This window comes from Centropristis striata, chromosome 14 (genome assembly GCF_030273125.1).
Source record: "Centropristis striata isolate RG_2023a ecotype Rhode Island chromosome 14, C.striata_1.0, whole genome shotgun sequence".
Lineage (NCBI taxonomy): Eukaryota > Metazoa > Chordata > Actinopteri > Perciformes > Serranidae > Centropristis > Centropristis striata.
In genome coordinates this window covers 27,526,050-27,549,255 of record NC_081530.1, presented here as the reverse complement: position 1 = coordinate 27,549,255, position 23,206 = coordinate 27,526,050, and the positions used below count along the sequence as shown (strand labels likewise).

Below are 23,206 nucleotides of genomic sequence, written 5' to 3'. Positions count from 1 at the left end.
CACAATAATGTTAAAATCTCTGAGAGAAAACATGGCATTAAATCAAATTTAGACAATTGTTGCTGAAAAACGCTAAAGTTAAAGGTGACCAGAGAATTTTTAAAAAGCTTTTACCAATTCAATATCAAATGGAGAGGTAGAGGTTGGGTAAACGAAGAAAGACTCTTGAGAAAAATAGTATCACAATCTGTTCACACACACATACACACAACCTGATTTCAATAATAAATGATCAAATTTATTTCAGTATTTATTTGGTCATTACATAACAGTTCTGTAAAATGCTTGCATTTAAATGTTTTCAGCTGCAATTAAGTGTTCACGGCAAAAAACATACAATTTACATCCTTATTATGTGTTAATTCATTTATTCATGAATCACCATCGTGCCAGCTGATAGTTGTTACATTGTCCTACAATATCGTCACAAGGTTACTGAGATGTTATGCAGGGGCAGACAGTTGGTTAATCAAACTGTTTTGTATTGTGTCCGACTCCTCTGGAGCTTTTACAACCAGTGTTTCTGGAAGTTTCGGGTCTGCTTACAGGGAGAATTGGACAAGTAGCCTGTTACAACTAAAAAAGAATTAGTGAAATGCAAGAAAGAGATGTTAAAAATAGAAACCAACATGTTCGGATATTATTTTTTTCTTTTGAGAAAAAGGTACAAGACAGACGACTAAATAAATGCATTTTCATCTTTTGTTAATAACACTACATACATTTATAAAGACCACCACTGATTATAATTTAACCGTTTGTGTGAAAAAAAAGGAACAGCAACAAAACTCCAAACCCAGATTGTAGCTGTTTTTTCTGCTAACTGTACAGTTTTTTTTATGATTATCTAGACAACTCCCTAGCAAGCATTAGTCCTGTCACTGGTAAATCGAAAAAAGGTAGACTACACTGCAACACCCTATTTACAGTATATTATTTATATATTTATATATATATATTTATATCACACTGGCTGTAATTATGACAAGATATATTCATGAGCATCATTAGTGCAAGGCATGAGTAAGACCTGTAAAAAGAGTTATTGACCATATGTTTGTATGTGTGTGTGCGGCTGTGTGTAACAATGTACAGTGGGGGTGTGATGGGAAAAAAAGTGTGCGCTCAACATAAGTGAGAGGTGTAACAGACTGTGTGTGTGTGCTTATGTACAATTATGTTTAGGTCTGACACAGTTCAGAAAGGGAAGAAGTCAATGTAATGTGTGTGTTCATGTGCAAATGTGTGTTCAAACACACACACACACACACACACACATAAATGGGCACGTGTGAGTGAGTCTATGGATGAAATCTGTCATCAGCCAGCCAGCCCAGGCCCAGTTTATACACACTGACACACGGCTGTGTCTAAAGCACTTCCTAAACAAGAGAAGATGACAAATAATTATGAATCAAAGGTGATTATGAAGCAGCCTTACATATTGCAACTCCCAACTCACTACCATCACCTTCGCTTTTTTTTTTTTTTTTTTTTTAAACCAGGTGCAAACCCAGCAGCGGTCCAGCAACATTAACACAATGGAAAAGGGTATTCTGCATCGACTAAAAGCATCCAAAGACAGAAACCGAGGGACCCAAGTATAACCACACAGGGGTGGTCTGAAAGGACGCTGCATCAGGAGATGGAGGGGTGGTGACACTGATGTGCACCTCAGAGGCCCCTGCGCCTTGTTGTGGACACAACTGGGAGGGACATGGGGTTTTGCTGTGCTGCAATGGTCCTTGCAGACTCTCAAGTCACAGAATAAATACTGTGAAACATTGCACAATGCCACTAAGGACAGCTAGAAGCAGGCATGGCCCCGCAATGGAGCTTTAGAGAATGTACACTAGTGCTACTTTGAGTTTAGTGGGGGAAGGGACACGGACAGTCTGGGCAGGCAGAGGGCATCAGAGTGAGAGAGAATCTATAAGGTCTACAGTCCACAAATGTTTTTGAGATAAAAGGGTCCAAGTGACAAGAGAGGTGTGGAGTTTAGGGTTCCCGTCTTTCTCTCTCACCACCCTCTGCCGTTCCTCTTTCTCAGATTCCCAAGAATACTCTCGTCTTCTCGAACAGACATTTTTTTCTGTGCTACTGCAGACAAAACGTTTTTTCTCATTTAGGCCATGTAAGTATACAGATTTGTGCATCCATCATTTTGAAATATAGTAGCAAACAAAAAGTAACAAAAATTATCAAAAACAAAAACCGAAGACTGGTGTAAGAAATGCAGTAGTAAAGTCTTAAGCTATCCCACAAAAAGGGAAGTGACCACTTCCTCTAAATTAAACTCATATCTACACATTGGAAGGAAGATGATGGAAGGCCGGGTGCACTAATGTCTCTGATATCTGCTGTTGTTAATCTATCAATAAATATTAATAGATGTAACAAGCTGGATGGCAAGAGTAGGAAAGAATCGTTAGGAGGCTTAACCAGGTAGCAGCAGAACCACGATGGAGGAAAAGATTCAGAGCCATGAGGAGAGATCAGTGTAATGGTCATTGTTACTGCAAAAATAGGGGAGGGGCACAAGGTATCTTTTCTTGTTTTGCAGATCAGAGACTTGGAGATAAGAGAACAACACATTGCATTAGTAACTGCGGTGGCATTCAGGGCATCGGCCGCATTAGTTACTGCTCTACGGGTTGGTGGGTTGGTTGGTTGGTTGGTTGGTTGGTTGGAGGGAAGGTGCTCTTCACATTAGTTACTGCAGCATGGAGCCTTGGCTGGCTGGGCAGTTTCTGTCAGGTCCACTCCTCGGGTTCGCCCGGTATTGGCTCCTGCAGCCTGTGGCTCGCTCTTCGGCAATCTTTTTGCTGAGGGGACAAAACAAACCACACTAAACAATAATAAAAGAAATCTTTCATTTGCAGGGTGCAAAATATAAATACAAATACCAGTGGGATTAATCAATTTGGCTCATATGCCTGTATATCTAGATTTTCTTTATAAATATCAGAAATTCTGGTTTCTGTTTGAAGTCTGAGTGGTATTGACAAATCACATTTGGGCTGGCTCTGAAGAAATGCAGGAAGGTCTGGGTAATATATCAACATCATATCGATATTGTGATATGAGTAGATATCGATAAATAGATTTTGACTTCTTTTTACTTTTTTTTGTTGACTTTTTTTGTTGACTTTTTTTTGTTGACTTTTTTTAATTTTAATTTAATTTAATTTTTTTAAATGTTTTAAAATTATTTTTAAAATTATTTTTTTCTGTAGTGCAGTTGGGCCGCGCATGCGCAGAAGCAATTTTAAAAAAATATTTAAAAAATAAATAAAATTAAAGTAATAAGTGTAAAAACAAAAAAGTCCAAAAAGTCAACAAAGAAAAGGCAAAAGAAGTTAAAAAAAAAAAAAGTCAAAAAAGTTAAAAAAAAAAAGAAAAAGTAAAGAAGTAAAAAGGACAGTGGTGGAAGAAGTATTCAGATCCTTTACTTCAGTAAAAGTACTAATACCACACTGTGAATGACTCCACTCCGCTCATTTTAACTACCTAATAAACTTTTAAGTGGTTTAATTTATAAAAATGGGTAATCATTTTAAATGTATCATGTTTTTCATTTTAAATCTTGACCTGAAAATTAACTAAAGCTGTCAGCTAAATGTAGAGGAATAAAAAGTACAATATATGTCTAAAATGTAGTGGAGTAGAAGTATAAAGTTACATAAAATGTACATAAAAGTACCTCAAAATTGTCCAGTACTTGAGTAAATGTACATAGTTACTTTCCACCATTGCTACCTGCCTCTTCTAACTTATACATATCAGTTAAGAGTCCTCCTTCAGACACTGTATGAGGATTAAAGGGATAGTTTGTGCATTATTATACAAAACTTGGTACAATTATTGTCAATGCCCTCCTGAGGATAACCCTTTAAGGTTGTATTGATCGGCCCCTAGGTGGCACTGTGGTGGCAGTCTAATTTCATATTTGGTAGCGTGGCCACACTATAACACTTAAGGCAATGAAATTCATAGGGGTGGTATAGACTGGCCCCTGTAACGCACACATCCCAACGGCAGCATGCCCCAACACGCGTGTACTGCTAGGGCCCGTTCAGTACTGCTTGTTAATTATTATTATTATTATTATTAGTAGTAATTTTCTGAACATACCAGACTGTTCTAGCTGTTCTTTTTTATGCCTGTTATTGTATTCACATTACTGATTATCAAAATTTGGCATAATCTATGAATAAAATGTAAAGAATTACCCACCAATGGCCATAAATATCTCATTCACATTCATAGATGTCTTGGCTGAAGTCTCCATGAAAAGTAGGCTGTTGTCATCTGCGTAGGACTGGGCTTCCTGTCAACATAATGTAAACATCATGAGTTTTCAATATGTACTCACACGTTCAGGGACAACAAACTACAATTAGATGTGGATCTGAGACTGCAAATCCTGGCAGTGAAAGGTAAAGGAACTAATAACTTGCTGTGTAGGTCTTGGATATATAAACATAAGACAAAAACAAGACAAAACAGAGATATGAGAAGTAGGAAACAGTAACTTATGCAGAACCAAGAGTGACTGTCAGGACACAGTCACTTTTTGTTTGTTTGCTCTGACCTGGAAGTCGACAGCCCTCTTGCTGGCGAGGTCAGCCTTGTTACCCGACAGAGCAATGACTATATTAGGGCTAGCTTGTCTTTGCAGCTCCTTCACCCAGTTTTTTGCCCGCGCAAAGGACTCCTACAAGTAGAAAGTGCAATCTGTCATTATCTTAGGATCATCAATAATGTGACATTTTCATAAAGGCCACTAGCTGTATTTCAACTACAACTTGTTGTACAATTCTTGTAATCTGACTTAATTTTGAGAGCATGACAATGGTAAATGTGTGAACAATTTGAAGTGAGAGCAAGATGATGGAAGAATTTAGTCAGGGGTGAATGAACATGCCTCGTTTGTGATGTCGTAGACCACGATGGCGGCTTGTGCTCCTCTGTAATACATGGGTGCCAAACTGTGGTAACGCTCCTGACCTGCAGTGTCCCAGATTTCAAACTTCACTGTTGTGTCATCTAGACACACTGTCTGGGTGAGAAAGGCAGCTGGAAAGAAATAAAAGATGAGGGATTAGTCAGCATTACATAATGAATATTTACACAAAAACAATTGTTTTTTGCAGAGTCATTTTTTATCCATTATGTGAGACAAACAGATTGTAGAATTAGGTTTATTAATTCAGTTAAAGTGGAAAAGAGACAGATGACATTTGCAATACAAGTGCTACTTTACAAATGTGGAAGTGACACTGACTGCAAAATAAAATCGCAAACTTCTCCAAATGCTTTTTATTTTAGAGCTTTGAGACTTTATTTTGAGGCGCTGTTGTGTCAACAGCAAAGCACCCGACAGGCTGTAAGAAGGTGCACCTGTCCTGAATCTTACATATTTGGGTAACAACCAACTGGCAGCTAATGAGAAATGGCCTGGTTGTGGATATAAACTCACCTCCTATCGTGCTCTCCTGGAACTCATGGAACTGACCCTTGACGAAGCGAAGCACTAAGCTCGACTTCCCAACAGCTGACTCCCCCAACAGCACCAGCTTAAACTGACAGATCTTGTTCCCTGCATTGGGTCCATTGGGTCTCGTAGCTCCTCCCCGATTGGCCATGACCTAATCAGATCCCCCAGTGCCCTGTGTGCCAAACCTCACTATCAGGACTTCTGCTGAAAGAAGCAAGAGAAGAAATACGTTTCATGAGTGTCTAACATGTTGAATTTTGCTCAGAATAAGCAAACCACATCAGTGAAATATGCCCCAATATTTTATGTAAACAGTGCAGTGTTCTCAAACACAAAACACATAATTCAAGTGATACCAAAATACGAAGAGCAGCAGTGTCTACAGCCGACCCTTTGCTGTCAGCAGTTACTCAAATAAGGTGCTTTTTTTCTTTGCTTTGGTATGATGAGGGACTCTACATGGCTCAAAATAGAACAAAATATTTGGTTTCCGACATGACGCACTTGAGAAAAAAATTCAGTATAACTCTGTGCAAAAGGTGGAAACAATAAAACCTACTGATATAATTCCTTTGTGTGAGCAGTTAATGGTGGTTTTAAGTAATGGGTAACAATCAGAAACATAGGACTAAATCTGTCGAAAGAAGACGTGAATAAAATGCATTAAAAAAAACTTATGACAAGAAAAAAAAGTCTGGTCTGCTTCTGTATAAGTGAACAGAGTGCAGACTATGTTACTCAAACTGCCATGACCTTTTCACTGACTGGTCTTAATGAACATGTGATATAGAGCATTTTTCAAATTCTGAAGGATACTGGGAGAACAGGATGCAAACATAAGCCCATCTGATGCAGTTAAACAAGACTAAACCGGAATAAATGAATACATTAGTCTGCATTGTGTAAAAGTTAATAAAGAAAAAAAATCAATAGCAATTGATATGTGGCAAATAAAATTGATTGATTGACTGATGTAATGGAGTACAACCAGCACCATCACTGCAGTTTGAGACACCCTCCATTCTCAATGACATAACCAAGCCTGCCCACTGAAAACAGAGCCAGTATAGTGAAAGTGATGCATTTCACACCCCTACGTTGACATGTCAAATTCAAGCTGTAGCCAAGTAGTATTACCCTACTTTACATTGTGCATTTGGCAGTTCTGCAGAGGCCATTTCAAATAAACAGCTGGCTTCTGCAGTACTAAAGCAATAAACAAGTTTGCATTGAATAAGTTAAAATTTATACTTGGAATTTATTCAATAATTTTCTTTCATTTTTGTGGCTAAGATATGAAAAATTATATTCGTTTGTAAAATAATTTTTGAGTAAGCTAATGCAGTGGACTGACTGTGCGTGGAAAGCACTTCAAACATGCAAATCCCTCATTTACATTCAATTATGCCATCGCTGACACAATTTTTCCACTGTTACAAGCTCAAGTATGCATTCCTTGCCTTTATGAATTCCTTTATGAAAGAAGAAAAGAAAGCCCACCACAACCACATACAGTAACATAAAGCAAAGGAAGTCTTGTCCCACAACCACAGTGGTTTCATGAGTTTTCACAAGGGTTTCACCCACCCACACTTCTTGAGTGTCTTACAACTGCAAGAACCTCAGTATGGATACATGCCATGCATTCATGCATTTCTCGGTAACTTATTTAGGATTGAACAGCTGACTAATTTGTTTACAACAAATGGCTGTTGTCAGAAGATAACCACAGTCTATGACCCATTTGACAGGAGAATTTGTCCTGAGCATGATCTGTGGAATTTTGTCAATGAACACAAAAATGATGACTTTGGAATAATAAAGGCTCTGCTGAATTAATAACAAAATATGAGGGATATATCTTACAAAAAACAGTCATGCACCTGTCAAATTATTTTCGTAAAAACAAAACATATCCGGGAATGTGGAATAACATTGTCCTCTGACCTGGGACACAAAAACCATGAAAGTGAAGAGTGATGTCGTTCCCCTGGTAGTTAGGGCTGGCATTTATCCTTTATATTAACAAACATCGTTCGACAACGGATCCTTTAAAGGAAGGCAAGCATGACAAAACAAATATCCATAAGAAACTGATGCGTAAACCCAGTACCTGCGTCTACTTCAGACTCTAGACAGGGACTGTCAACAAACGCTGCGCACTGCAATGCCCACAATAGATTTTAATTTGACCGTCGTTAGTTGACTGTAAACACACTTGCTCGTGTTAGCTGTAGTCATGTATCTGTTTTGATTTCAGAGAGGGACGCCATTTTCCAAATTGTTTTTGTTGTCTAGCTAGTTAGCGTACTTGATGTTAGCCAGCCATAGCTTTTTAACTGGCCAGCAGCGTTAGTCTCACAACCACTTTCAGAAAAGCACACAAAATGACCTGCTCTGCTAACTAAGTTACACAAAAATACGATGGGTTAACAAGCTAGTCTTAGTATTGCCACAGGCCGTTATCAAACTGAATGGTTGTGTTGGTTGGCTAAAGTTATTTATTGGGGAACAGCCAACCCTCAGTCAACAAACACTAACGTTAGCTTGCTAGCACTGTTAGCATTCCACCCACAGACCAGATTCCACCCATTTAGCTGTTAGCCATCTGCTAGCCTACCATTAGCTCGCTTAACAAGACATAACTAACCACTTGCTAATGACATCACATCAACACAGAAGAAAAACAGTTGGACTCAGCAAGACACGATAAAGGCCCGTGTGTCTGCATTCCCTTAGCTACCAAACATCACTGACATTAGCTGGAGGCAGCTAGCGCTAGCTGAGTGTTAGCCAGGCAGCCAGCTGGAAACCACAACTTGTCCATTCACGTCAAGTACACTACCTGAGAGCCAGACGATGGTTTGAACTTTATATACCACTGCTGTAGTATTTACACACGGAACCCGCGACACTGTGGTGGGTGGTGTTGGGGAACCAAGAAAAATAATTTCAACAATCCCGTCACGTCTCCTCCTTTCTTTCTTCTCGCAACTTCCCCTTAGAACCAAAACACAAACAAGCTCTTCCGCCCCCCGTGCCACGTCACACAGCACGTCTGCCCTCCACAAATTAGTTTCTCAGCCAATTAGCTAATGTGTTACCAATAAAACCAGACTTTTAACCCTCTGGAGTTTGGGGCTATTTTGTTTGTTTTTGACTCTTTTTCATTCTGCCTGTATATGCAACTTAAATAATGATTACCATGCTATGCTGGTATCATCTTTTTCAGCACAACCTCACCTGATTATTATTTTGTCATTTTGAATTACTGGATCAACATTGTGAAACACAAAAACACACATAAAAACCACACAAAAAATTACAAAAAACAACCAGATAAAAACACAAAAAACACACACAAAAAAAAAGTAAACACAAAAGATTGCATTAAAAATGCTGAAACGCACACTGCAAAATTTGAAAAATCTCTGCAAAAAAAAATGAAATCATGTTACACTTGGTGCTGGTGATTTTTACCTTCACTGAAAAAGAGTTGACGCGTTAAATTTGACATGGAAACTTTTGGAAAGAGCCAGAATTTTAGAGGAAAGCTGACAGCAGGGCTCGATGCTGCTTCGTTTTTACGTCATTATCAAATTATATGACTTCTTCATGATGTCATGGCGTAAAAAAACGAAGCAGTGTGTTTCCCTGCCATCAACTTTCCTCTAAAATACTGGCTTAAAACTCCATGCCAGTTTTTGTTTGATGATGATAGGCCAAGTAAAAATATAGAACTAGATGTTATCCTCATTTTACCTCTTATATGCAACTTGTGTCCACATTTGCAACACTTTGTTGTGTTTCTTTGGCTTCAAAATGTTGATACAGTAAGTCAAAGTGAAAAAATAATTATCAGGTCATAAAGGTGAGGTTGTGCTGATAAAAAAAGATACCGACATGAGGTGGTAAACATTGTTTTAAGTGTTATATACAGGCAGAATGAAAAGGATTCAATAAAGGCCAAAATAGCCCCAGACTCCAGAGGGTTAATGGTAGCTTATGTGCCAATATGAGCTTACATTATCATTGGTATAATATTCACATTTATGTTTTGAATATATTGCACAGTTATATATTTGGGGACCATAATTGTTTACAATGAATTGTTTAACAGCCACCGTTGATATTTATCTAAGACTATAAACGAGGAACAATTTGCAAGCTGTTTGTATAAAACATCTGAAAATGAACGAAACTGAAGCAGGCAGGAAGCAAAGCACAGTGTGTGATATGTTAATAAACAGAGATCAACATTTGTGTCTAGATAAGGCAAGTTTTGTTGCCGATGTTAATAATAATGCAACTGATGTTTAAACTTGGTTCTAAATCAGCGTTTGGCTTGGCTTTTATTTTTCACCCCCATGGCAAATGTCTACTAGTTCTGAGCAGTTCAATCAAATAATGTTTTTCTCTCTTTCACACTGTCTGCCTTGATCAGTTTTTAGAGAGATGTGAAGCGAAGTGTTTCACAAGAAAAAAAGCAGCAGATTATTGATTTCAGAAAAAACTGAAATAAGCCAGCAAAGATCAAACAAGTTCTTTAAAGATATATTTGGTGGAAAATGTTATATTAAAATTTACAGAAGGTTATTCCTGAAAAAAACAACAACAACCTTAAAATAACCTCCAAAAAGTTGAAAGCTTCAGATTATCTAAAGGAAAAGAAAATATTTAGAGGATCTAAGAAGGTTTCCAAAGCATGAACACGCAGTGTGATCATTATTTAAACCAGCTAATTTACAAATAGTATATATACTATATGTTACAGTATACAGTATCATACATAGGCTATAGAAGTTTTTTTTCCAAGGATGGGTTAGGGTGAGGCCTGAAGGAATGGACACTTAAAGTATTTACCATTATATACATAAAAACAGTGCTAATTGCCATATAGGTGATTGAATAGCATAATTGTGATTCAGTATGTGTAAAAAAAAAAAAAGAACATACAACAAAACAAAAACATACATAGAGAGGTCTCAGAAGGCTGCTCAAACGCTATTGCAGGTTTATAATTTAATAAAACCTTTTTTTCCCACTTTAAAAAAAAAAAAAACGATGATTATTACATTTATTTCTTAAGCTTTTGACTCCTTGAGGTGATCAGAGCCCAGGTTGGTAAACGCGATTACAAAAACATTCTACATTGTAGGGCAGAGTGATGTTTGAGCAACTATAAAACAGAGAAAAGGGGAAGTGAAACAAGTATTTTGAAACAACTGTTCACATAATCTCAACATTAAATTTACATAACTTTGTACAAGTCTCCTGTATCTAGAACAACACATGTTCTCCCGCTGGACTAAGATAAGATCCTTCAGGAAATTTATCTCATGGGTTGAATAAATATGAATGCAAATAGCGAGGATGATTTGAATGAACACGCATATTACAGTTGGCTGCTGTCAGGACAGAACTATAATACAATAACGAGCCAACAGGTGGCGGTGTAGCACAATTAATCTCGGAGTTTTACAGGTGAAGAAGAAGAAGAAGAAGCCCCGCCCTACAGCCTCGTCTCTTCCGGTCAGGGCCATATCAGCACGTTTTATTTATTGTGAAATATATATTTTTAGCTGTCGTTAGTGATGTGGCCTATTAAATGACAGAGCCATTTTAAGACTTTGTTTATCTCACGATTGTCAGTGTCATATAGCTCGCAGAAATCTCTTGTGAACAAACCGAGCATCATCCAGTCATGGAGGAGGAGATAGTGGAGACTCCGGAGGAGCAGCTGGCCAAGCAGCACCGCAAGGAGAAGAAAGATATGCAAGGTAGCTCACCTCAGCTGTTTTCACCCCCACTGTCAGCTTGTTTGCATCTCAAGTGGCATTTTATTTAATGGAATTGAGCAAACATAGCTACCAGCAAGACAAGTAGTAAAAAAAGTCATTTAACAGGAGACAATTAAGAGCAAACCTACTATAATAACAGTGTTATCATTCTCAAGTATTTGACAGTCAGTTTGTGCATCAAGTTTAGCTCACAATATTTCTGTCTTTAGGGGTTGATTTTAAAGTGAATGATAGAGATCTATGCATCCATTCCCTCATCCTCTATGGGCTGAACCTTTCCAGCTTCTTATGACTGTGATCTCTGATCACTGAGGCCAAAATGTGTTTCATCACCTGTCAGAGGCTAACTACAACCAATGGCATCACAGGTTTTGGGCTCGGCTGAGAAAAAATAAGTTTGAAAGTTCAATTCATTAACTTTTTATGCCATATTATGTAGGATAAGCTATTTTAATTCATGGGGAGAGTTGCAGCAGCATTTTCCTGCAACATATGATTAATGGTTTTAAGAAGGATGTTTAATAATGACCTTAATTTCTTCTAATCAATAAACTAACACTGTGGTACATTAATATGACCTGTGAGTGCATTTCTAATGTTTATTATTCTGGCTGTCAGGACTGTGTGATTGGACACATTGTGATTGTATTTTAACTTCTCATTTTCATTGAAAAATATTATGAATATATAATATAATATGAAAAATAATATATGAAAATGATCATGTTTCGATTTTTTTCTCTCACACCAGTGTGCAGAATATGAATGGTATTAGTGCCCTTTGTAATTTGGATTTTGCACTAGACCATTTTGCGATTCAAAGTTTTGATTGTTTTTAACAAAACCAACCAACATCCAGCACCATGTGTTAGCTCTATTCTGTATTGAGTGTGTGTTGGCTATCTGCTCTTGTACTTAATTTTCAGCAAAAATCCAGAGCATGAAAAATGCAATCCCCAAAAATGACAAGAAAAGGAGGAAACAGATGACAGAGGAGATAGCAAAAATAGAGGCTGACCTCAGCAAGAAGCATGAGGAGGAATTGAGCCAACTCAAATCTACAACTGATTCAAAGGTAAATATCTGTACTGAGCAAAGTCGGCACACAATGCATTTTTTCACATTTCTATCTCATTATACATGCTTACATCAAGTCTGTTTATTAGATAAATGTCAATGTGCAACATGACCAAAGCTCTCCTTGTTATATGTTAAAAGGTGGAAGAGGTGCTAAATGGAGTGGAGACCATGAAGATGGAAGGTGGAGAAGAAGGAGAAGAAGAAGAAGGAGAGGTCAAACAGCCACGAGTAACCAAGGCCCAGAAGAGAAGGGTGAGATGCATATCCACCTCAAATAGGACTGTTTTTAGTGCTGTTTGTTATTGCCACAGAACTGTAACTGTCCTTTAGTGTACAGTAGAAGAAGCACACTTCAAGCTAATAATCTATTATCCACAATTCTCACACACAACACTCTTTTTATATATATATATATATATATATATATATATATATATATATATATATATATATATATATATATATATATATATATATTTTTTTTTAAACATGTATGTTTACTGCATTTTGATATAATTCAAGTATTACAAAACAAAGAACAAGTAAGGTACAACACAACACAGAACATTCACAGCCAGACATTATCACATTAAGGATATCTAAATGTCTAAAACAGGACTACACACTGAGTGATCACACAAGGCCAGAAATAAATACCTAGTAATTGCTACCTGACCGACCAAAGGAAAAGCAAAAGGGGGGTGTCATATCAGAGATCCACACAACACTCTTAATAATAAACAAATATCAGTACCTATATAGCAGGTTATTCCTTAACATTCAATTATAATTGATAGTTTAATCAACGAACTGTGCTTGCTTTCTGTTTTAATTTTGTTTCAAGCGCCAATTAAATGTATGCAATTCAAATAATTCTCTTCAGGACAAGAAGGCTGCCCAGGAGAAGGAGAGGGAGAGCAGGATAGCAGAGGCCGAGGTGCAAAACCTGCAGGGTGTGAGGCACCAGGAGGGTCTGAAGCTGACTCAGAAACTCTCCCAGCAACAGCTCCAGATCAAGGAGATCTCTTCTGATGGCCACTGCATGTACCGAGCCATAGAAGATCAGCTGGCACAGCGATCAAAGGTACATACTGTTCTAGTAGCTGTAGTTTGAATACCTAATCAGAAACATGATAAGAAGAGTTGCTACAACCAATAAAAGCACAATGCTGCTCAAATCGTACAAATGTTACTGCCAATGTTAATACCAAGTTTCATACACAAAGTTTATATACTGTTCTGTTTTATTCTAGCCGGCTTTAATCATGAGTGTAAAAGAACTGAGGTCCCGCACTGCTGAGCACATGAGAGCTCACGCTGATGACTTCCTGCCTTTCCTCACCAACCCCAACACTGGTGACATGTACACAACAGGTAACACTTTAGTCTTGTTATTGGTTTTCTTTTAGAGGTTAGAGTTAGCCTGGGTATACCCATACTGCCTTATGGCTCGAATTTCATTTTGAACCTCCAGGCAGTCTGGCAACCAGGGCCGTTTCTTAGCCCTGTTTTAGGGATCCAATCACAGAACGGGGAGGGACGGCAAGACGATGACGCGTACTACTCGACAGACGGAAGCTTGTAGTTTTGTAGTTTTATTACGGATCCAACATGGCTGCAGCAGACTCCTGTTTCACCACGAAAAAGGATGTTTTAGCCTTGCTTCCGGATTTGGGAAAAGTCTAATCTACTAATCTACCAACTAGCGCCACTACTAGCACCGCTACTAGCCCTCTACCGTAACGCCGGTGATCTCACTACGAGCCGGGGGACAGCGGAGCCGCCGAGAGACCCGCAGCAGCTTGTTTATTGCCCATAAAATCAGTGGATGTGTGTGCAGAAAAACGTTGCAGAAGCAGAATTGAGCATTTTAGCCTCAAAGTAGAGATGGGCTAGTCTGGCTATTTAAACCATAGATGTTAGCATCAATTTCTGTCGCTCTACATACGTCATCTGGTGTAACTGATACGATTGGCTAAGAGCTACCTACAGATGCTTTTGATAGACAGTCTAAGCGTCCAATAAACGGCTCTGGAGGATCGTAAACCACGCCTCCTCTACGGAGAAATGAACGGCTGGTTTCCAGACTAATCTCATTTGTGATTAGTCTGGTGTTAGCCAGGCTAGGTTAGAGTATAATAAAAATCCAAGAATGGTAGCCATATATATAACATATGACATTAAGTATTTTTAAAGTTCTGTCGCACAGTATTCAATGGTTTGTGTGTATTTTCCAGATGAGTTTGAGAAATACTGCAGTGACGTGGAGCACACAGCAGCTTGGGGTGGACAGCTGGAAGTGAGTTGTTAAAGCTGTGTGACAGATACACTCTGCTGTTGCTGTTTGTGCTTTTCAATAATAGTTTTCTTTTCCTTGTATTTTACCCAACAGCTGAAAGCTTTGACCCAAGTCCTTCAGAAGCCAATAGAAGTGATCCAGGCCGACTCCCCAACTATAAAAATTGGGGAGGAATTTGACAGTGAATCCATCACCCTTGTGTACGTTGTGTACATGTTTTATATTTGTCAGGTATTCAGGTGACATTAACATAATTATAATATAATAGATATATACGGTTTAAGTAGTAGTATTTAAAAAGTACAGGATGCTGTTCTTGCTATATATCATATAACACTTTTGGACCTTAATGTAACCCCATGAAAATTTTATGAAATTGAGTCACTGGAACTGCAACTCATGATTATTTTCTCAATGAATTGTTTGGTGTATAAAATGTAAAAAATGTAAAAATGTAAAATAAAAAAAAAACAGGAAATCTCCATATTTGAGAGGCTGAAATCAGCATTTTCTGCAATAGTCGCATAAAAAATTAGTTTTAAATTAGGTAAAAGAATCATTTTGTCAGACAGACATGTATAACTCCAATCTACACATTGACAATATAAAATGACACATTCTTATTGTTTGCAGCTACATGCGTCACGCCTATGGACTAGGAGAGCACTACAACTCTGTGGAGCGGCTAAAGGACCCAGCCAACGCAGAGGACAGCTGAGGGACAGCTCAGTCTTGGTGTGACATAAACCAATGTGTGTAATGCTGAGAGTGTTCTAACCACTCACACCAAGGGCCCCGAAATACAAATGTATCTGCAGGGAGACCCCCCACCCCCCTCAATGAAGGCACCTTTAATCTGAGGTTGACAGAGAATGTTGCTGGTTTAAACACATAATGAGACTTTTCTGTTTAAATGTCAAAACATATCAGTGCAGAGAGTGAAATCCAGTTCTGAAAACAGAATTATTGTGCTAATAAAACTAGCATAGATTAACATGTTAATGATTTTACACTGGACACCCAGGTCTATCAGTCAGTTCAGTGACCCCTGGGGTTCACTTTACCCATTTTGGGAAGCAATGGTGTACACCAAACTCTTATCCAGAATGTGCAGGGGAGGATGTAGGAGCTGTGGATCATTCATGTCACTCCAAATGTCAACAGTCACTGAGTGGACTTTTGAAGCGCTCTATGAATTAACTGAACTGTGGAACTTGTGTCAATGTTACATAAAAACATGCAATACTAATATGGTATGTCACTGCTTTGTTTTTTAATATTTGTGATGAGGAAAATAATATTTTATACTGAATACTGATTTTAATACAAGACTAAGAAAGATTACCTTTTTTTCTTTAACTAAACGTGATCAGCAGGAAGCATGTGCACATCCATTCATTATTTGCAGGTGTTTAGCAAAACTAGAAGAAGAAAAAAGAAATACCTGAATGCTCCTGACACAATCTGTCCCAGTTCTTTAAGTTTACATGGACATGATTAATTTAAGTTATCAGTTCAAAAAAATTATTTTAGATAGACAGTATTCGTCACGTCTGCCTGCAGTTAACTTGTTTCATGTAATTTATAGTATATACTCGGCAAAGCAAGCAAAGAACAAATAGATCATGGCTCCCTCTGCCTGTTTTTGATAACAAACAAACAAATGTTAACTTTCTGAGGCGTATGCTGGACTTATACCTGCCTACCCTGAAGGCATATAGTGTATGCTCTATATGCTTCCTAATACTTAAAAAACAACACTGTCCTAGGAGAATATTATACAATCTGAATACAGAACAGATCTAAAATAAACCAAATAATAATTGTAAATACATTAGTCAAAACAAGCTTCACCTTGACCAGCGACACAATGCTTCTTATACTTCAATGCATCAGTAATAACAATCCAGTTATGACTATACATGAAAATATTAGAAAAAGAAATACTGCAAAATGGGAATTTTAAAAAAAGAATACTGTGTAAAGTGTGTTTTGCTGATAATACAAGGTTCAAGGTCTTCATAATAATATCCACAACAAATACAGAGAAGCACTTGTAATGAAAATCTTGTATTCCAGGCGACCCTCTGACATACTGTAATTAAGTATGAATAAAAGAAAGAATGTCATAAAAAAGGAAAAAAACAATTCCAAGACATAAAATAGTGCATTTTGAATATAGGAATAAAATCTGACACGAATAAGATATAAAATATACTAATATTGACTTCTGGAGCAGTAAATGTAAATAAATAAACTGACTGTAGCGAGGAATGTAGTGGATGTACATGCATACACAGTATAAATGTAATAGCTTGAAAAGGTATATAAAGGTATATTGGGAACTTAAAAACACAAATTACAAGTTGAATCAATGAAATCACAGAAAATATACAAACGAGTAGGCTATATATACTTGGTTAAAATATTGTTGATAGCTGGTAAAAATAAAAAAAAAGTCGCCAGAAAATGGGGTATAGTTGATCCTTCTACAAGGGAGCAATGGATAGATATAGTAGAGGAAATTTACATAACGGAAAACTTACACATCGTCCGAGAATTCAAGAAACAGTTGGAATAAAAGTGGGAGAAATGGACATTATTCAGGACACTGAACAGCGACAATAAGGATAACCGATTTAGTCACAAGAACAGAAACAGAAGACCTATTAAAAGCAATGTAAGTTCCAAGCAGTTATATTTTCCTGATTGTTTTTTTTTGTGTGGGATTTGTATGGTTGTTTGTTTTTCTTTTGGGGTCCTCTTTGTTATTACTGTGACAGGTTTTTGTGTTGAGGTGAAACCAATACAATTAAAATGAAACAAAATACAATAAAATTACACATTTAAATGATGAAAAATTGTATTTGTAATTTTATTATTATATTTAAGTAGGCCTACTTCTACTTTAGGTAAAGGATCTAGATATTTTTTTCCACCACTGGAAAATCCTGTGAATTAGACATTAATAAACTGAAACACCCTGCCATGCTCAGCTGTCACCACTAGAGGCCGCTACTGCCTCAAAATATATCCTAATGACGTGTCAGGTCAGGAAGCGTCTTGTCGCCATGGAAACCTGACGTTCTAGGTTTTCGAAATGACCGAGTCAGTGGTCAGAGCTTTATACGGCAGAGCAACTTCTTTAAATCTGAGCTCTAGGAAGATAAAGGTCGTTCCTGAGAGTGTCTCCAGATTAACAAACCTGTCAGTTCTGCTGTTAAACAACAACTCCATCAGCGCCCTGCCTGCCGAGCTGCTCTGCCTGCAACACGTGAGTCTCCTCCGTTTGTTTACCGAGCTCATCTGTTTGCTGGAAATGTTCCAAGACAACTCTTTAAATGTTTTACACACCGCGCAGATTTGTGATTAAATACTTTTCGTTTTGCGATGCCTGCAAGCTGGCGGAGCTGAATTTGGGAAATAATGCCTTGAAGGAGGTTCCCGCTGTGTTGGGCCATCTGGAGTCCTTGAAGAAACTGTATCTGTTCAGCAACCAAATTACAGCAGTGCCACCTGATGTGATAGGTAGGTTCCTCACTGTTCGGCGTGATTAGCACCTCGAAGATTTGTTAAAAAAAGAAAAAGAAAAAAAGAAAACTGAAATTATTGTCGTATTTCTATTCTACAGATGGCTTACGAAACCTTGTGGTGCTCAATCTGAACCACAACCAGATTCAAAGACTTCCACCAGAGATTAAAAGGTACATTGATGAAACCATGGCAGTGCTGGAAATTCTGTTTAGTCCAGTTTGCCTACACTTTTGTGACGTTTACTCGAGTATATTCATTTCATGCTACTTTATACTTTTTAGAGACAGATATTGTAGCATATGTTCAGTTTATAAAATATGAGTTATTGATACAATTTAAACTACCAAAAGTATGTGAAGTAGTTCTAATTAACTCTACCTTAATTATTGACAGTGGTGGGATGTTACTAAGTACATTTACTCAAGTACTGTACTTAAATACACCTTTACAGTTTCCACATTATGTAACTTTATACTTCTACTCCACTACATTTTAGAGGAAAATATTGTACCTCACTCCACTACATTTAGCTGACAGCTTCAGTTACTTTATAGGTCAACATTTAACATGAACAAAAAAACAACAACCCCAAAACAATCAATTTAAAATGATTACACATGTTTATAAATTAAACCACATAACAGTATATGAAGTAATTACAATTAGCCCTACCTGGACATCAGTAAAATGCTGCTAACATAAATGCATCAAAAAATAATAATCCAACAATATATTTGGAATATAAAAAACAATCTGAGTGGGGCCATTCTCCATAACAAGTACTTTTACTTTTACTTTAGGTACATTTTGATGCTGATTCTTTTCTACTTTTATTAAAGTACGTTTTGAATGCAGGACCTTTACTTGTAGTGGAGTAATTTCAAAGTGTTAACAGTACTTTTACTTAAGTAAGAAATCTGAATAGTTCTTCCACCACTGCACCATGGTACCCAAGATCTTCACACCAGCAATAATGGGTGATTTCCAATTTAATGTTTGCACATATTATTGTCTATTGTTGACTGATAAACTCATAAATACACATATATCTCAAGAAATCAATAAATTAATGTCACAGAGGAGTTAAGAATAATGCATTTCTGTGTTAAAAAACACAAACCTGTCTTTTCTATTAGTCTGAGTCGGCTTCGACATCTCAGTGTGCTGGACAATAAGCTGGAGGAGGTCCCTGCTGAGCTGGGTCATCTCACCGAGTTGACTGAGATAAACTTCACTTCCAATAATTTGTCCTGCCTACCTCAGCAGCTGTACCAGTGCACAGAACTCACCAAGCTGCATGTTGCCAGAAACAAGCTGACCAGCCTACCAGAGGTGGGTATTCACTTGTGTTGAGATTTCCTTTTTTTTTTAACGGTACAATGAGCTACAGAACCAAACCCTTACCTTACATGTCACCCAGGGGATCAGAACACTGGAAAAACTCCAAGTTTTGGATGTGGCTGGAAACAACTTGTCCATGTTCCCTGTTGAGGTACAGTACACAGTGTTATATCATCCCTAATAAATATGCAATGACAACTTCACTTATGTTGCTCTGCGTAGTTCCACCTGCTGCCCCTGAAGGAGCTCTACTATGAAGGCAACAGGTTTGTGCGCTGCGAGCCAATGTCTTCAGTGCAGGATGCGGAGGTGCTTACGTTAAAGGTAAATAAGTCTCATGCCTCTGTATTTACTCAATATAATTTCAGGGGTGTAGTTGCACGTCATTATTCCCGTTTCATCTTTGTTTCTCAGGAACTGGTTGCCAGATTTGTCCTGCGAGAGGACAGGAACAGGTCCTCTCTGGTCCACCAGATGCTGCCCCACTACCCAGTCCTGACTGCCCTGTTGGCCAGTGGCAGCTGTTGTGCACTCTGCCTGGAGCCCTTCCTCACCACCTGGCTGGAGTGTGTGCATTTTATCAGTCTGAAGAAGGTTGAATGTTTTTGTTCTACTATCATTGTATTGTTGTCTGAGTAGGATTACCGGTTGCCCAGTTCAAATTTAAACAAGTAACTATTTTCATGATTTCATCAAAGTTATTCAACTTGATACATTTGATTGCTTTTCTAACGAATGTTAAAAACTGTGAAATGAAGATGAACATACATGTAAACCTACCAATAGAATGCAAAACTGATTACGGTTAAACTTCAAGTTCTTTGATAAAACTTGAATTAACCCTTTATCAGGTAACTTCAGGAAAAAAGTTGCAATTTTCCTAGATTTAAAGTGGCAAATCTACAAGAAAAAAAGTCACAGATTTAAGAGATTTAAAGTGGCAAATCTACAAGAAAAAAAGTTGTAGATTTACGAGAAAAAAGTGGGAAAAAAGCAACTTTTTTTCTCCCAGATTCACCACTTTAAATCTCATAAATCTACACATTTTTTTCTTGTAGATTTGCCACTTTAATCTCGTAAACTTTTTTCTCAAAAATATTATTTTCTTATGTTTTTTTACACATTCTGGCAGTATGTAATATCCTCCTACATTCTCTAGGGTTGAAATTTGGAATTTGCAAGTATTTCAATGAGTGCCCTATTAAGGGTTAAAGTGGCAAATCTACGAGAAACATTTTTACAGATTTATGAGATTTGAAGTGGTGAATCTCAGAGAAAAAAGTTGCTTTTTTCCCACTTTTTTCCTCATAAATCTGCAACTTTTTTTCTTGTAGATTTGCCACTTTTATCTAGTAAATTTGCAACTTTTTTCTCGAAATATTACCTGAAGTTACCAAATATAGTTCTTTGCCTGATAAAGGGTTAAGACTGGACTGCTTTGATTTTAAAGCAAATTTAAAAAGCGTCCTTATCTGACGACATGCAAGCACAGTTTGCTGGTCGCAAACGTGGCAAACTTAGTTGCTTCAAGCGATTTGTATAGATTTGATTGGCAAACGAGAGGCGATGCAAGAGAACCAATCAAAACCAAAGCTCAAAATTAAGAGCATACTGCCAAATAAATGGAGCGTGTACATAAAGATAACTCCTTGTAAGCCATCCTACACTTGAGGGTGTTGCACTCAAATTTGTGTCAATAGCAAAAAAAGGGATCCTTCTTGATGATTAGATTCAAAGCAACAGAACAAGTTTTATAATTATTCATACAGTCTTTGTGGTGATGTCACGGAGACTAAGTCCATTATTTATACAGTCTATGTTATAATCTACATACAGCTTTTCACCAAAAAGAATGTATTAGATGTAACCCCTTTGTAATCACCAACATTTTGATTAGTAACTCTAATTTCATTCCATACATTTTACAACCATGCATTTATTTTGTAATTTCATTACGTAATGCCATTACATGTAAATAGTTACTCCTCAACAATGGTTTTGATGATTGAAATGAAATGATTTTATAAAATACAGGATGAAGATGTAACTGTTCACGTTATTAACAGTCATTGTCATCTTTTGTTTGTTTTACAGGACATGAAAATGAAGCGTTCGCAGGCTATTCCAGTGCGTGCTCTTCTCTGTTCATACAACTGCTTTAATACAGAAGGACACGCCTTCTATGGTGTTGCCACAAGATGAATACAAGTTTATTAAAAAGGTATTATTCATGATCTCAATCACTATCCCAGCTTATTGTTTTATTTTTTTTAAACTAAAACTGTGGACACAGATCTGTTAATTTTTTAATTTAACAACAAACCTTGTCAATATAATACATTTCTGGTAAAGGTTAGTTGTGTAGAGGTTGATTTGATTTCCAGTATGTGAAAATCTAATTCAGTTCAATCCAGAGCTACTGCGTTCATAAGACAAAAGACAAATTAAGTTACAGTCAATGTTGAAAAGATTGATCTGCACTCGTAGCAATGACAGGAAAAAGTTATATTTAAAAAACAAAAATCCTTCTGTGTCAACAATACAAGCACTCACAAGAAAGTACACCTGGCTGTCTTATCTATCCTCCTTTCTCCAGGGACAGAGCTTTCTAATTTGTTTCTGTGAGAGAGAAAAGATAGGACCTTCTCTCAGGAAAAGGGAGATGACACTTTGATTTAAAGTTTCTGCACACAGAAGGCCAAACTAACTTGCAAGCTGACATGCGCACTTAGAGGAGATGAGACAAAGATCATTCAGTATTGTTTCATATACAAAGTAAACATGGAAACAATATTAGCAGTAAATATGGAATATCCACTCCATGAGATTTGTGCCCTTCAATGCATCTCATATGTCATTTGACTCTGTGACCACTAGGTGGCATCCAATGAACATTGAAAAATATTTATCTAGTTGGATCCGGCTTTTAATGCTGAATATAGGCTTCAACTGATATCATGCAGAGTATATTTATCCTGCGTGCAAACATCAGCTTTTATACAACTCCCAATAATAGAATAAACACTGGATATCAGATGTGCACATGGTCACATTCCTTACTACTCATTATATCAGTGAGGGTAGGCTAAATAATGGAAACACCTCTCTGTATAATGCAATACAGTTTTACAGCACCATAAACCGCATCCTCCAAAATGATCGTAAAATTGAATCAAGTCCTCTCTAATACGATTTTAACAAAAACAGAACACTCGAAACTATATAAAAGTCAAATTTATTGCAGGACTGTTACATTAGACTGCATTAGTTGGAACTATTGGGCTGTGTATTGGCGAGAGTCTGGCGATATGGTTCAATATATTGAGATATATCACAATGGTGTAAGCAAAGGTGATATATTGCAATTTTGTAATCTAATTACTGAAAAACTGTCTTTGTATAAAGAATACAACATATGCATAAAATCACAAGTAAATAAACTTTTATGCAATCAGAACAGAGGGATCTGCATTTGCATTTATCACAGTCCCACTAAGAATCAATACAGTATCACAAAACATAACATCACACTCCTCACACTCACGACTCACACTCATCACACTAGTAGCTACATATATCTAATAAACTGGTGCGGTTGTATACACAATAAAGACCCAGGAAAGTCACACTTGGCGAACAAATTCTTGTAAC

General features: G+C 37.2%; 3 protein-coding genes across 5 annotated transcripts; 2 read left to right on the top strand and 1 right to left on the bottom strand.

Moving 5' to 3' along the window:
• Window positions 1-237: 237 nt before the first annotated feature.
• On the bottom strand, window positions 238-8,511 carry LOC131985177 (ras-related protein Rab-5A). Of its 2 annotated transcripts, none has more exons than XM_059350239.1 (6): window positions 8,346-8,511; window positions 5,483-5,704; window positions 4,928-5,079; window positions 4,595-4,717; window positions 4,237-4,330; window positions 238-2,825 (listed from the first exon to the last, which is right to left on the bottom strand). In XM_059350239.1, the coding sequence occupies exons 2-6, from the start codon at window positions 5,646-5,648 to the stop codon at window positions 2,710-2,712; spliced, it is 651 nt and encodes a 216-aa protein (XP_059206222.1). In that variant the 5' UTR covers window positions 5,649-5,704; window positions 8,346-8,511; the 3' UTR covers window positions 238-2,709. The 2 variants fall into 2 exon arrangements, with proteins under 2 accessions (XP_059206222.1, XP_059206223.1); XM_059350240.1 differs by having other exon boundaries at window positions 5,483-5,701.
• Window positions 8,512-10,998: 2,487 nt separating this feature from the next.
• On the top strand, window positions 10,999-17,507 carry otud6b (OTU deubiquitinase 6B). Its single transcript, XM_059350846.1, has 8 exons — window positions 10,999-11,280; window positions 12,228-12,376; window positions 12,520-12,633; window positions 13,265-13,465; window positions 13,635-13,755; window positions 14,619-14,680; window positions 14,774-14,880; window positions 15,314-17,507. The coding sequence occupies exons 1-8, from the start codon at window positions 11,205-11,207 to the stop codon at window positions 15,396-15,398; spliced, it is 915 nt and encodes a 304-aa protein (XP_059206829.1). The 5' UTR covers window positions 10,999-11,204; the 3' UTR covers window positions 15,399-17,507.
• A 182-nt stretch (window positions 17,508-17,689) lies between these two features.
• Window positions 17,690-21,787, top strand: lrrc69 (leucine rich repeat containing 69). 2 transcript variants are annotated; one of them, XM_059350844.1, is made up of 8 exons: window positions 17,690-17,954; window positions 18,082-18,208; window positions 18,312-18,384; window positions 19,351-19,546; window positions 19,635-19,706; window positions 19,778-19,879; window positions 19,970-20,149; window positions 21,650-21,787. In XM_059350844.1, the coding sequence occupies exons 1-8, from the start codon at window positions 17,781-17,783 to the stop codon at window positions 21,755-21,757; spliced, it is 1,032 nt and encodes a 343-aa protein (XP_059206827.1). In that variant the 5' UTR covers window positions 17,690-17,780; the 3' UTR covers window positions 21,758-21,787. The 2 variants fall into 2 exon arrangements, with proteins under 2 accessions (XP_059206827.1, XP_059206828.1); XM_059350845.1 differs by having other exon boundaries at window positions 17,692-17,954; window positions 19,970-20,121; window positions 21,650-21,723.
• Window positions 21,788-23,206: the final 1,419 nt, after the last annotated feature.